Source organism: Balaenoptera ricei, chromosome 13 (genome assembly GCF_028023285.1).
Source record: "Balaenoptera ricei isolate mBalRic1 chromosome 13, mBalRic1.hap2, whole genome shotgun sequence".
Taxonomy (NCBI): Eukaryota; Metazoa; Chordata; class Mammalia; order Artiodactyla; family Balaenopteridae; genus Balaenoptera; species Balaenoptera ricei.
In genome coordinates, this window is record NC_082651.1 from 48,509,020 (window position 1) to 48,522,706 (window position 13,687).

Consider the following 13,687-nt stretch of genomic DNA (forward strand, 5'->3'; position numbering starts at 1 on the left):
ACCACAGTGAGGTAGAAACATCCTGCTCATTTTTTCCCTCCTAGTCTGGCTCTCTTTAATCTTTGGCACAAAATCCCCAAATAACACTCTCCTCTGAAAGCATGTCTATCAGAATGTCTTCTTATGCCCAGTGAACAGACAGGAAACTCCCTACCACATGAAACTGGGTTTACTATAATTGTCTTAGTCGACTTAATGACAATTTAGTAAATTGGGGATAGAACAAGCAGTAGCTTTTTTAAAGCTTATTCCGTACCTCAATTTCCTAATTCTTTCCTGTTTACGAGAACTAAGATTTCAACATCATCAACTTTCCCCTCTCCAACTGGAGCCAAAAAAGGGGGGAGGGGAAGAGAAGAGGAGGCGGAAAGGAACAGAATTGAGAAGTAGGAGACATTCAATCTAGCAAGTGATTGTTTTCGTTTCTTAATTCAGGTATTTCATTTTATCCATTTCAGCAACTAAGAAGTATACATAATACCCTTCCCTGACATCCTGATACTGGCAAACAAAACAACTTCACATTCCAAGGCAGAAAGCTAGCTTCACAAGGAGCAGGCCAGAGATAACACCTACAGCAACTAAGAAGGTGAGGAGCCCTCTCTCCCAGGCCACCTCCCACCACTCGTTAGATCTGATTATTCCCAACCTTCCTTGGAAACCCACAATGAAAGGTACCCAAAGTCACAGAATTGGCACGCTCACTTAATCTTAAACCAGGAAATGACTTGTGAGCCAAATAAGTATGAAACTCTAAGAACGTAGTGGCAACTGGAAATAACCATGAATAAAGCCGAGGACATATGCTGACTAGACTTATGACTTATTAAAGCTAACCAGCCTCTCCCGGACTCTTACTGCAGTCCTTTAAACTCAGTTGTTTGCGAATATTCCTCTAGAAAAGCTCTTATTCTTTGGATTCAGCTACCCAGTATTATCCTACATCTTCTCCTACCTCTCTAACCATGCCTCAGTTTCCATAACTGGCTCCTTCTTTCTTCTCTTACTCCCTGGGTTTCCTAAGATTCTGTCCTCAGACCATTTTCCCCCTCAATTATTCCCTTATCGATCTCCTTACTGATAACTCCCAAATACATGCCTCTCATCCTGATCTTTTTTTCCTGAGCTCCAGGCTCACATTCCCTACTGCCTTCTAGACCTTTTGCACCTGGATACCCAGCTGGGTACCTCAAGCTCAACATGTCCAAAACAAAACTCATCATCTAAACTAAATTCATCTCCCTGCCTCCACCCCTCCCGCCCCGGCACCCCATGGCATTAACATTCTCCTAGTCACTCCGAGGTGACCTAGAAATCTCAGTCACAGTTGGCTCTTCCCTCCTTTCCCCTCACATTACATCCAATCCAATACCAAACTTCCTAACTGAATTGCCACCATTCCATTCATTGCTTTCCATTCCCACTACTGCTACTTTAATTTCACTCTCCTGGTCATGATGACAACAGCTTTCTAACTACTCTACCCATCTGTCACTCTAATCTGGTGGTACCAGGCAGAATGAATTCATTCCCTTAAACTGCAACTCTAATCATGTCACTTCTCCATTTGATGGGATTTTCATTTGATGGGAAAGAAATGCAAATTCCTTAGCCAGGCATACCTTAAAAGCCAAGCTGAAGTACTTTTCTGAGTAGCCAAAGCTAAAGAAAGTGCTTAAGCAGAGTGCCTAAAGGCTCCAAGTTCCTGTCTCAATAGTACTTCTAAAACTTTAATATGCATACAGATCACCTGGAGGGCTTGTTAAAACACAGGATTCCTGGGCAAGCTCCCAGAGATTCTGCCTCTGGGTCTGGAGTGAGGAGAATATGCATTTCAAATAAATGAGTGCAGCCAGTATTGCCTTGAGTAGCTCTGATATAGACTCTACTCCATTTATTTGAACATGTTTGTATCAGCCATGCACAGCAATCATCTTCCTACCCCATTGCTATTCTGGTCATCTATTCTCTGCCCCAAGGCCTACAGAAATGGCACCAGGCCCAGACTGGTCTAAAGCCTTCCCAGGGATTGGTTTAAATGTGAACCATAAAATGATTCTGGCCAGTAAGCAACAAAGATATAGTTTGCAAAGGACGTTGGATAAAGGCGTCCCTCACTGAAAAAAGAGACACCTGAGAAAACATAGTACCTTTTCCATCCCTGGCCACAATGAGTATGCGTCCACCCCTCACCTTCAGTTTCTTCTGCAATTTAGTGACTTTGAAGAAAGCTGACCCAAGAACGAGACAAATATACTTAAGAGAAGGAAGAAAAGACTGATGCAGTCTTTGCATGGAATCAACCAACCCTGGAACATCATACTTCAAGATTCATGTGATGTAAGTCCCTCATTTTTTAAGCCAACTGAGTTGGTATTTTTCTGCTCTATGAAATTAAAACCATCCTATTATAAGACTGTTCCAAAACACATATCTCAAGTGTAATTCAAAAATTTTAGAGAAGGGTAGGCAGAAATGAGGAGAGAAAAATAGAAATTAAAGGCCCAGTTGTGAATTCCAAAGTCATGAGAATCATCCCAACACCCGGGAAACTCCCTGATCCCTCAGCCCCCAAGAGCTCAAACTCTGTGACTTGAATAGCATCTGCTATTGGAGGTGGCATTCCTAGCGTTCTAGGTGGTGGCTTCTGAACGTTCAAAGAGGCCTTCCTTTCTACCACAACTCGGCTACGTGGAGGTTTTAATCTGCGCTGTATCAGACACATATCAAATACCCCCAAAACTTTAATTCTTTGCTGAGATGTCTGTCTGTATCACCTTAAGGGCACAAGCCATATAGTGTTATTCAACTTTTTTTCCTACACCTACCTCAACACCTGGCACAGTACAGGCACCTGATAATGTATACTGGAGATCAAGACTTAACTCCTCATATTAGTGGTTTGAACAGCCAGTAATATATTATTTGTGTGTTCAATTTAAATGTAATCTCTTCCTAGAAATCTTTCTAAACTAAGCACGGTTGCCCATTACATGCTCATATGGTAGATCCTTGAACCTCCCCTTTATGACATCATACTTTCTAAAATTTATTCAATGTATATCTTACCCAACAATATCCAAGAATATATTGTATCTATTTTGTTCACCACTGTATACCCAATGTATTCATAAAACAGAACTTGAAACATAGTAGATACTCAAGTAATGTTTATTAAATTAATGAGTAAGAGCCTATTATGATACTGCAATGTACTGGGTATAAAGAAGGTAGAGTCCTGTCCAGTGGAGGTAGTACCCGGTAAGGCCAAAGAGAAAGTGTTCAAGAGCTATGATTTCCAGTCATGGAGAAGCAGGGCTAAGAAAAGTATGGGCTGTGTATTGAGTACCTGAAGTACCTAAGGCTTCTCAAGCAGAGGCTGATTTAACAGTCAAGTATCAGGGATGTGGCCAAAGAAATTCCAAACTTGTAGGCAGTTTAGACAAAATGACCTCTAAATTTCCTTTCAATCTTTATTACTGTGTATAAATGTCACCATAATGTTTTCACTAACTTTAGTGATTAAACAAAATTGGGCAATTTATATATTCAAATTTAGCTTCATTTAGGAAAAACACAGAAAAATAAAGTCCGTGTCATTCAATCATAAAGAAAAATTGATTAGTTGGTCTTGTACAATTTTATATGATCTTTCAGTATTAAAGTTAATATTATTTTAGCTTATAAACTATAGTATGACTATTTACATTTACATAGATTTTTAAATGACTCAGCCATGTACATCCTAACACTTGCATGGGTCACAGCCATATGAATGTTTAATAAATGATTTTTGATTAACAAAAATTAAAAGGTACCAGGCTTTTGAGAACTGTTCCAGCACCGAACATGCGGAGCTACTTGATAATCAAGATTTTTGCTAATCATGCATTGCTTGCTTAAAAAATTTTTTTAACTGTTAGAATTTATACATAAACCAGACTTCTCATTAATAATTAAGATTAATCTTGCTCTCATACAACAGAGTAGCTCTTAAAACAAAAACAACAACAACAAAAACCCAAAAAACAGAAAATATCACTTCTGGAAAACAGAACATTCAGGAGAGATGTGCCAACTAGTTAAATAATATCACTCTGCAACAAGTTTAATGGATGGTAAGGGGCCTATCACACCCATTTCCCATTTGTTGAGAGGAGAGAAAAGGGATACAACATAAAATCACCATCAAGGACCAAAAAATGATTTGACAGGCCTGCTGTGTAATTTGATACATGTGCATTTAGATAAAATTTTTAACCTTGGAAAGGCTTTAAGGTCAGTGAGTCTAATTCCCTTATCTTGGAGATGAAACAGAGCCTAGAGATGCTGACTTGCCTAAGGTCACAGTGGCAGCCACGCAAGAATCCCAACCCTGCTGCATGGCGCCCTGCCTCTCCTTCCTGGAGGAAGTTCTCCCTTTCTCTGTTACAGTGCATTATGTGGTTTACCACCTCCAGGCTGTATGCCACCAAATCTGAATGAAAACTGCAAAAACCCTAATACGTCTGTCTATCAAGGGAAGTTACTGCGTGAAGTGAAAACTACATATCAGAATAAGCATTCTCTTGTGCGTTTCAACTTTTCCTTCTATATTGTTTATTTCCTGGGCAATGAAAAATCGAAGAAAGCTTTTATGTACTCTATAAATATTTTATTACCAGGCCTAAGCATTTTACCATCGGCGTTAATGAATCCGCAACAGTGCAGAACTGTGTTATTTGGTTTTCCTACACTCTTTAGAAGCTTTAAAATTTTAGGCAGGGTTATAACATAAATGAAAAATCACATCAGTCTTTGCCAGGGCAGCAACCAGAGAAAAACACAAACTTCAATTACCTTTGCAGCCAAAGAGCAAGTGGAACTACTGGTAAAGGGAGTGTCCCCTAGAATAGATATCAAATTATAAAAAAATACTAACAATTAAAAAGTAGACTAAGCATAACTTGACTATTTCATGTACATGAATATAACGAATAGTGGGGGTTTTTTAAAGATACAAGTAAAAATCAGAGAAACAGGGAACTTTCTTGATTTACATAAAAAAACTAACAAATATCTAGCAATGGTTTGGAAAACAAAACATTTTGTTGTTTATATAAGTTAACTAAGACAACATAGCCAATTTCTCCATGGCTCTCAAAAACAATTCTTAATTGTCAAAATGGTTTGGGGGCACAATGGATTTCATTTGGCGATGACTGAGAAAAGTAAACAATGGGACTGTTGGCAGAGGTAGAATTTGAATCCTAGACAATTACTTTGCAACGAACGGATGGAGATGCTTGCTTACCAGTTAAGAGAACTGGAAAACAGCTTTCAAATGGAGTACTATCCCCTTTCTCACACATAAACCCAACCAAAAAACACATAAAGTTTAATTTTCTTTCAATAACTTAGCAAGCCAACTTGCAAAGAATTTAGTAAGTTATTAATAGAACGATGCATGCCTGGTAGTAGAATTTTAGAGACCTAAGACATATGGTTTCAATTAATAGTCACTGTGCCTGGGACAATCCATCAAATTACTCAAGACCAAAATGTCCACAATTCAAACACTATTACACCAAGTTCAAAACATGATAGTTTAGAAAAGAAACTGTAGGCTGTGTAAAAAGGACATCAGTCTAGAAAACCAAGCTTCTAAAGAGATGCCAAGCAATCAAAAGGGTGGTAAGTGAATCATATTTCCACATTCACTAAATCCCAAACCTTCAGAGGATCTCCCCCACAATTTTATTCTAATATTGCTGGGATTTTCTCCACTGGCATAAATTCTGGATATCAGAATGAATCATATTACATAAAGTTAATACAGTCAACTCTTAATTATTCATTTTTACAGATAATCCAGTTAGTTTAACTTTTAAATATTTGTTTATATTAACTTTTCAGTAATGGATATATCTGACTTTTTGGGAACTCCTAATACCTGCACTTCCACAAAAAGTACCAAATTCAACATGGTGGAAACTGGAAAATTACAATATATTATTCTTTGACCCAGAGTATTTTCATTATTAGGCCCACTAATTTTCCTCACACAAATTAAGTATCCCATTCTTTTAACTAAAGTCACTACAATTCATAAAGTTACAATTTTCTATGAAGAAAAATAAATACACAGAGAATGTGAAGTGAATGTGAACTGATATTACAAGAAAACACCTACTGTCCAAAATTAACATCAATTTCCTTTTAATTTTTCAATTTATCTTAGAATATTAAAATGGCACTTCCAAGAAGTGTACCAATTAATATTTCTTATTTCTCTAATGTCTAATTTCTTTTTTCCCTGAGTGGGCTTTCACAAATGAAAATCATCCATTTTACTAGAAGAAAGACCCAGTTATCAAGAACAAAGACAATTTAACCAAAGAGATTACAAGATCCATGTTGGAAACAAAGTCTTCATCAGCTCAACTCTTTGAATTTCTTTTAATTTTCCATTTATAACTGTGACTCTGAATTTAACTAAATCCCTGTCTCTCTAGCAACATAGTGAATCCTAAGCTACATCTTTAAAAAATGAGAAGTGTGCCTTAGTCATTGCTTTGCCACCTCTAGTCCTGCCTCAAATCCATGCCACAAGCTTCCTGGGCTGAAAACATCCTAGTCATCTAAATAATCAGCAACAGGCTGAATTTAGTCTTAGGATTTGAGAAGAACCAGGCCTAGGCCTGACCTCTACAACCAGGCCCCAGAATGCTTCTCACCCCTGTATTCATCTGAGACCCCTCCCGTTACACTTAGTTCAGCTAATCTTCCCTGGCTACGTTCCACTGACCAAACAAGAATCACCAAAAAAAGTCACTAAAAGAGAATTCCAACAAATGGAAAATGTGAAGTACTTTTTAAGTGACACAGAGGTACTCAAACGGCTTCCCTTGAAATATAAGAAAGTACTTCAATTTAAGAATATTAAGGGACATTTTTATATAATTTAAGTAGACAAACAGTTTTTTAAAAAGTTCCTCCAGGGACTTTCCTGGCGGTCCAGTGGTTAAGGCTCCACGCTTCCACTGCAGGGGGGCGTGGGTTCGATCCCTGGTTGGGGAACTAAGATCCTGCATGCCATGTAGCCAAAAATAATTTTCTTAATAAATAAATAAATAAATAAAAATTTAAAGTTCTTCTAAATTACAGTATAAGTACATAACACTGCCTTAGCTGGCTAGATGACAGTAGGTCCAGTGCCATTTATAAGTTTCAAATCATGTAGGGAGATTGCCCCATAGCTCTCAGAACTTTTGAAAAGCCAAATTCCAAATGGCACTGACTAACATACCTGGCAAAAGTCACAGCTGTGATGACCCAGCAGGGTCACAGGAGGAGGTGTCACCTCCAACTGTGACAAGGGGCCCTTTCTCATTTAAGTAGTAGTCACATTTATTTAGAAAAACTGGGGGCCCTGCAACAACCCCTGGGATGGAGAAAACTAGCAAATGGAGATGTAATTTCACAGGCAGACAGAAGGTGACCTGAGGGCAGAATACACCAGCTAGGGAATTAAGCCAGAGATCCAGTAAAGAGTCCTCCTATGAGAAGGAATTCTAAGTGCCTGAGAAACACAGACTTGGGAGATGCCCAAAGCACGCTGAACCTTCTTTTGGCCAAGGAATACATACTGGGAATTCTCCTGCCTATTGACATTAAGTATTTTTATTAATTGAACGTTTCTACCTAATAACTTATAGTCAAAGTGCTTGAGAATGGACATGCCTAGCTTTCCTGTAAAGCAGGGGTCCCCAACCCTGTTAGGAACCGGGTGCACAGCAGGAGGTGAGCGGCAGGCTAGGGAGCAAAGCTTCATCTGCTGCTCCCCATTGCTCGCATTACCCCCTAACCATCACCCGCATTACCACCTGAACCTTCCCCACGCCCCCATCCGTGGAAAAACTGTTTTCCACAAAACCTGTCCCTGGTGCCAAAAAGGTTGGGGACCGCTGCTATAAAGCACATTGCCTAGACTGGAGGGAAGAGATTCAAGCCGAGAATAGCAACCCCAGGTTCCAGGACATTCAAACACGTGTACACAACACACAGGTATCATACCCAGATCTGAATTTCAAGTGCCAACCATAAGGGATACAGGAGAAATCCCAATACAGTACATTGCGTATTGTAAGAGCTCATAATTTCAGTTGTTGATTGGACTGAAACAAAAACTGTCCCCAATTATGTATTCACATCACTGTTGAAGCTTTCCCCTCCAACCCCATACTTTAAAAAAATATATATATCAACTCCCAAGTTGCTGGAGGCCTGAACACCAAACCTGGAATAGGAAAATAAAGAACTGCCATAGGTGCATTGTTTCTGTTTGTGACATGTGGTTATACTTATAGTGGCAATGCTATCCAAAAAGCTACCATCATTTTAAGAAAGGAAAGTAAAATTTACTGGCCATCTAAATGCATTCACGTAATTAATCTCATTTCAGCTTCTCAAAAACCCGTTGGCATAAGTACTAATACCCAATGTTTATATAAGTAGAAACGGAAGTTCAGAAAAGTTGTCTATGATCACCTGTTAGTAACAGGATTCAAACCTAGGTCCATCCCTTTTATCTTTCTCAACATTTACGTCAGAGGTGTTAATAAACTACAGCCAAAAATGTAGGCTAAACTACTAAAAAGTACATGGAAAGTCTGCATTTCTCATTTGTCATCCATGACAGATTCTTTCAGAGCACCCACCACTTGAAGACACTGTATTTCCCCCAGGGATATAATATTATCTTTGCCCACAGGGAACTGACAGTCTAGTTGGAGAAAGAAGCCATTGTTCCTGATAAGTTCTTTAACATAAGAGGCAATAAAAGGTACTGGAAAGGACAAGGGTTTAAGACACATTTATATATGAATTTCAGTGCTTACTAGCTGTGAACTTTGGATAAGATACTTAAATTTTCTCACCTGTAAGGTCACGATTAAAATCTACTACCTCTCAGGGCTCTTGTGAAGCTTAAATGAGACAACATATGAAAACAGTTTAGAAGCCTAATTTGTTCAATCTTTTCCTTATGAAGTGGCACAAGCTAAGTGTCAATGAGTGGAAATATCAATAAATGCTACAGCAAAGATCAAACAATTTGATCTTTGCTACCAAAAAAAATTCAAAAACAAAAATCCCAACGCTTACACTTAAAAACTGATCTGTGGAGACAGCAGAATCATTACCCAATAAAGTTTATCACTGATCAATGCAGTAAAGTTAATTAAACATACAGAGAGTTTACACTTGAAGTACAAATTTAAACAATGATAAACAGGAGCAAAATCATGTTAAAAAAATTTTTGGAAGGGAGAAGTGTCATCTTTTTGTGCAAAATTGCCAATTTAAAAAGAAAACTACCACTTAGAGCAAACTGGATGGCAATTAAATGCAATGTTGGATTGAATCATGGAAAAGTAGTCTAGGTCTGTAGTTTAGTTAATAGTAATGTACTTGTGATAATTTTTTAGTTTTGACATATGTGCAACTTTTCTATAAATCTCAAGATAAAAAGCTGATTTTTTTAAAAAAGTGGATGACAAGGGAAAGGAATAACAACATACACAGGTATTGCCACTTTATTTAGAATCTCCTGAAAACAATTAGCCATTAACAAACAGCAAAGGATGTGACATTAGTCAACACGCACCACCTCTGTAGGCTGCGCTAAAGCATAACAACGAGGAACACCTGGAGTTTAATAATATTCTTAACTTTTAAAGTGACTTGTCCACTTTTCTCTAGCATATTATTGCAATACTGGCTTGCTGGTAATTAAATATTGTTGTTGTTACAAAATCCAGCAAACTTCTGACAGTTACCTCTACTTTCTATTCTTGACTAAGACATTTATTCAACCTGAACAGAAGCATCTCTTACCACATACAAGGCATAGCATGAATTTAAAAGTCTAATGACAAGTGACATTTCTGAGCTTAGTGCTAAAGGCAGACATAAGTGTCCCATCTGTTTTCATAATAATGCAGGCAAATTCTCTTACTTGATTATACAAAACTCAAAGAAGAGTTAATAAAGTGATGTAAAACCTACTAGGGCATTTTTATGCGCAGGGCCAAACGATGGCCATTACTGACACAATTTTTTTAAGTACATTACATTTATTGAGAGCCACATTAAGTGGTTGTGAACTTTACTAGCTGTGTGTTCAGCAAGATGGCCGAAGCTTTCACACTCTGGGGTCTGCAAGAAAAGGGTTTACTTGCATACCAGAAGGCAAATCTTATGCTACAAATTGATGACATAGGTCTAAGGTAGCACCAATTTCAATGTGTACACGTTACACACACACATACACACAATGTTACTGCTTAACTCAGTTGAGAGGCATTCCCTAAACCTTTTTTAACACACATGTAGAATTTAGAGAACAATTTCCTAATTTGAAAGAAACCTTAATAATATTTACAGATTTCAAAGAAGGGAAAAAAATAAACACAGCAATGCAGCAAAGTCATTTCTCCTACTGAAATGACCTCCAGCTTCTACGAGCTATTCCCGGTTTCGCAATAAATGAATCTGAGACTCAGACCACGTACACACAGACGGAGAAGCTGAGAACGCTAAAGCTTCCCCAACAGTCCTGGCTAAACCCACCTGCCTTTCCTCAGCCCTCTCAGTTCCCCTTCCCGTCCGCACCCAGAGTTACCTTGACTTCGACCCGGAAAAGAGAACAGGGATTAATCAGCAGCCAAAATCCTGTTTTATCATCATTTACAGCCCCTATCCCAGGGAGCCAGAGTGCTACTAACCTGACTTCAGGGAGGCAGAACTAAATGCAGCAGAGTACAGGGGTATAAATTATACGTATCTGAAACGCCAACCCAGCAGCTCAAGACAGCTCAAATGTCAATTTAACGAAAAGGGTTTCGCAAATAGTACCTCAAATGAACATTTCCACTTCCAAACCACCCACCAACCTCTCGACTGCCAGTACCCAAATTCGGTACTGCTAAAGCAACCCGGGAGAAAAAAGAAGCGTGTCTTACCTTGTACAAATCTCGACATTTTAGGGATTTATTAAAATACTCTGGCCTATATATATATATATGTATATATATATATATATTCAAAAGCCTAGAGGAGTCACGCTATGGGCAGGTCTCTCTTCCACCCCCGCTTTAACAACCGACGAGTTCCTTCTCCTCTTCCTATGTTTTGCCACTTAAGGGAGTATTTATTCAAAGCGGCTAAAACTGCCTCAAAAAAAAAGAAAAAAAAACCACCCAGGAAAACCTTCCGCACTTTCAAAAGACAGAAACTTGGTGCGACCGAGTCTGCTCGGAACTCCAGGCTACACTGCACCCTTGACACAAATGAGGGCCAGCTGGAGGCTCCCGGAAAAGGTACTATCACACGAACTTTAATTTCATCAATGAAAGAGGCGGATCTAGAGCGGCTACTTCACTGCCCTCCGGAGCAGCACGGTCGCAGGCACAGGCGGGCCGCACCCCCGATTCCCCCTCCCCTCTCTGCCGTCCGGCCTCCGGACAGTTCCCCGGGAAACTCGGGCCAACGGCGGTCCCCGCCCTGCAGGGATCGGGACGCGGGGGAGGTAGGCAGAGGGGGGGGCGATTCAACCATTTCTACCCGCCCATCAACGTCCCGGGACTAAGAGGCGCTCGGCGCGCGGGCGGGCGGGGGCCTCCAGACCAACGCCTCCCTGCTGCGAGCGGCTGCAACCCTGCAGCGGCTTTTTCCCGGGAGGGGCCGAAGGCTACACGCCCCTCCCCCGCAGCGGACACTGGGAGGCCACCCGTGAGGGGAAAGCCGACTCCGAGGGACAGGAGGCCGGGAGGGCCCGCCCCAACCCTCACACATTCTAGTTCCTCCTGGCCGAACCCCAAGTTGGGCCTCCGGGGCCAAAGCTGGTCAGGCAGAGGGGCTCCACACGCCTCAGAGAGGGAAACACACTCGCCCAAGGGGTGGTGGGAAGCCCGCCCCGGCCCCTCCCCAAACCGCCACAGAGACCCACCTTCCTCCTCTTCCTTTAGCAGCTGGGAAATTGGGGGCGTTTATGGCGCGCCTGGAAGAAGGCTCGCAGGCTGAGAGAATGTCACCTCTGAGGCAACCTTCTCTCTCCCCCTCTCCCCTCACACATGCACACCTTGAACCCCTCACCAGTGGTCGCAGCCCAGCTTCTGACCTCCTTCGTCCACCGGGCTGCGGGCTCCCGCAACCCAAAGCCCCCACTTTCTCCCAAACACCTCCCCTCCCCCGCCATTTGGAGCAGCCCCCCTCACGGCGGAAATGTCCCCGCTGCGCAGACAGACAGGAGCAGCCGCCAGTCAGGAGCCGAGGCGGATTCAGGGCCTGGCCAATGAGACGCGCGGGGGTGGCAGGGGGCGGGGCGTATGCGGCCAGAGGCAGCCGGGCGGAGGTGGGCTCTGTGCCCGAGCACTAGCACGAGCTCGAGCCCGGATCCCGGGCGCGTTGGGGTTGCGCCTCCAGCGGCTGGGCCAGGGATGTTTCACCAGTAGAACTCACAGCCTTCCACAGATACTTCAGCAAGGGAGACAACCTGAAGCACGAGTGGTTATTTTTGTAGTGCTTAAAAATATTTCCGCTTACCAGAGACTGAAGCTAGATATCTATCGGGCGAGTAGAGCCGGAGCACCCCGCGCAACTACCCCGAGAGAGCCCAGGCCCTTCTCGGTAGACACAAACTCTACCCACACATCTGGTCTTGGAAGGGTGAAGATGGCGTTAAAGAGTAAGAGTAAGCAGTTGGATGTGTGGGACTTAACTAACAGGAGGAGGAATTTAGGGCATCGAAGAAAACGCCAAGCGAAGGCTCTCACACCAGAACCACCACCCCGGTTCCTATTCCTGTAGAGATTTCCGCAGTGTTAGGCGTTTACTTTTCTGATAAAAGGGGAAATGGCTTAAGTTACCCCTCAAGAGGTGCTTTCCTTTTAATAGATTTTTGAAGCCCTCAAAGAAAGAGGATGTTAAAAGAACGTTTGCAGTGAGTCGGGGACTACAAGAGGGCCAGCGCAGCGCCCGCTAAATCGCACCTGATGTTGCCAACCCCACCTACCTGTATGACCCAGTGCGCCTGTTATTGGGTGTATCTCAGACTTTACAATTCATGACTAAAGCCGCCTGCATCAGGACAAATGAATTGTCAGCGCTCTGTTTAGGTGTCTCCAGTAAACCATGTCATTCTAGAAGAGTTTGAGGCCTTGGACAACACTAATCAACCAAGGTAAAGTGACAATTTTTAAATGGCTCATTCTGTAAACAAATTATTTTTTTAGGGCTGCGTATTCGTATGGAAATGTTATTGAAGTAACACAGAAAAGGCCAGTGATTCATTTGTCCTGCTGGAGAATGATAACCCTTGGTACTATATTTCTTATGTGAAATCCAAAAAGATCACACCCAAAAACCGCTCAGCGATAAAACTGATTTCCCCAAAGAAGTGTGTAAAATCCAAATGTCTACATTTTAATAGCATTTGGAGACTGAAGATCTTGATCAGATTCTCCACATTCTTTGTGTACAGTAGAGAAATTGTTCCAGCACTGAATAAGCAGTATTTATCCATCCATCAGCGTTAACACCAAAATAAAATGCTACCAAAAGATTTGAGCCCCATAGGGTTGCTTAGCCTACAAATGATAAAGCTGAAGAGTAGTGAAGAGTCTTTATACAAGGTTTAAGAAGGATG

The 13,687-nt window shown here is 41.4% G+C and overlaps 1 protein-coding gene across 4 annotated transcripts in view; it reads right to left on the bottom strand.

The window, feature by feature from the left end:
- Nucleotides 1-12,225, bottom strand: part of UGP2 (UDP-glucose pyrophosphorylase 2) — a 56,909-nt gene extending 44,684 nt beyond the window's left edge. Inside the window, exon 1 of one of the 4 annotated variants that reach the window (XM_059943229.1) lies at nt 12,136-12,225. Coding sequence is in view for 1 of the 4 variants with exons in the window: in XM_059943226.1 (XP_059799209.1) it covers nt 11,004-11,022 (19 nt within the window). In the remaining 3 variants the exon portion in view is untranslated. The other 3 variants (XM_059943228.1, XM_059943227.1, XM_059943226.1) reach the window with 3 other exon arrangements.
- Between the last annotated feature and the right edge of the window lie 1,462 nt (nt 12,226-13,687).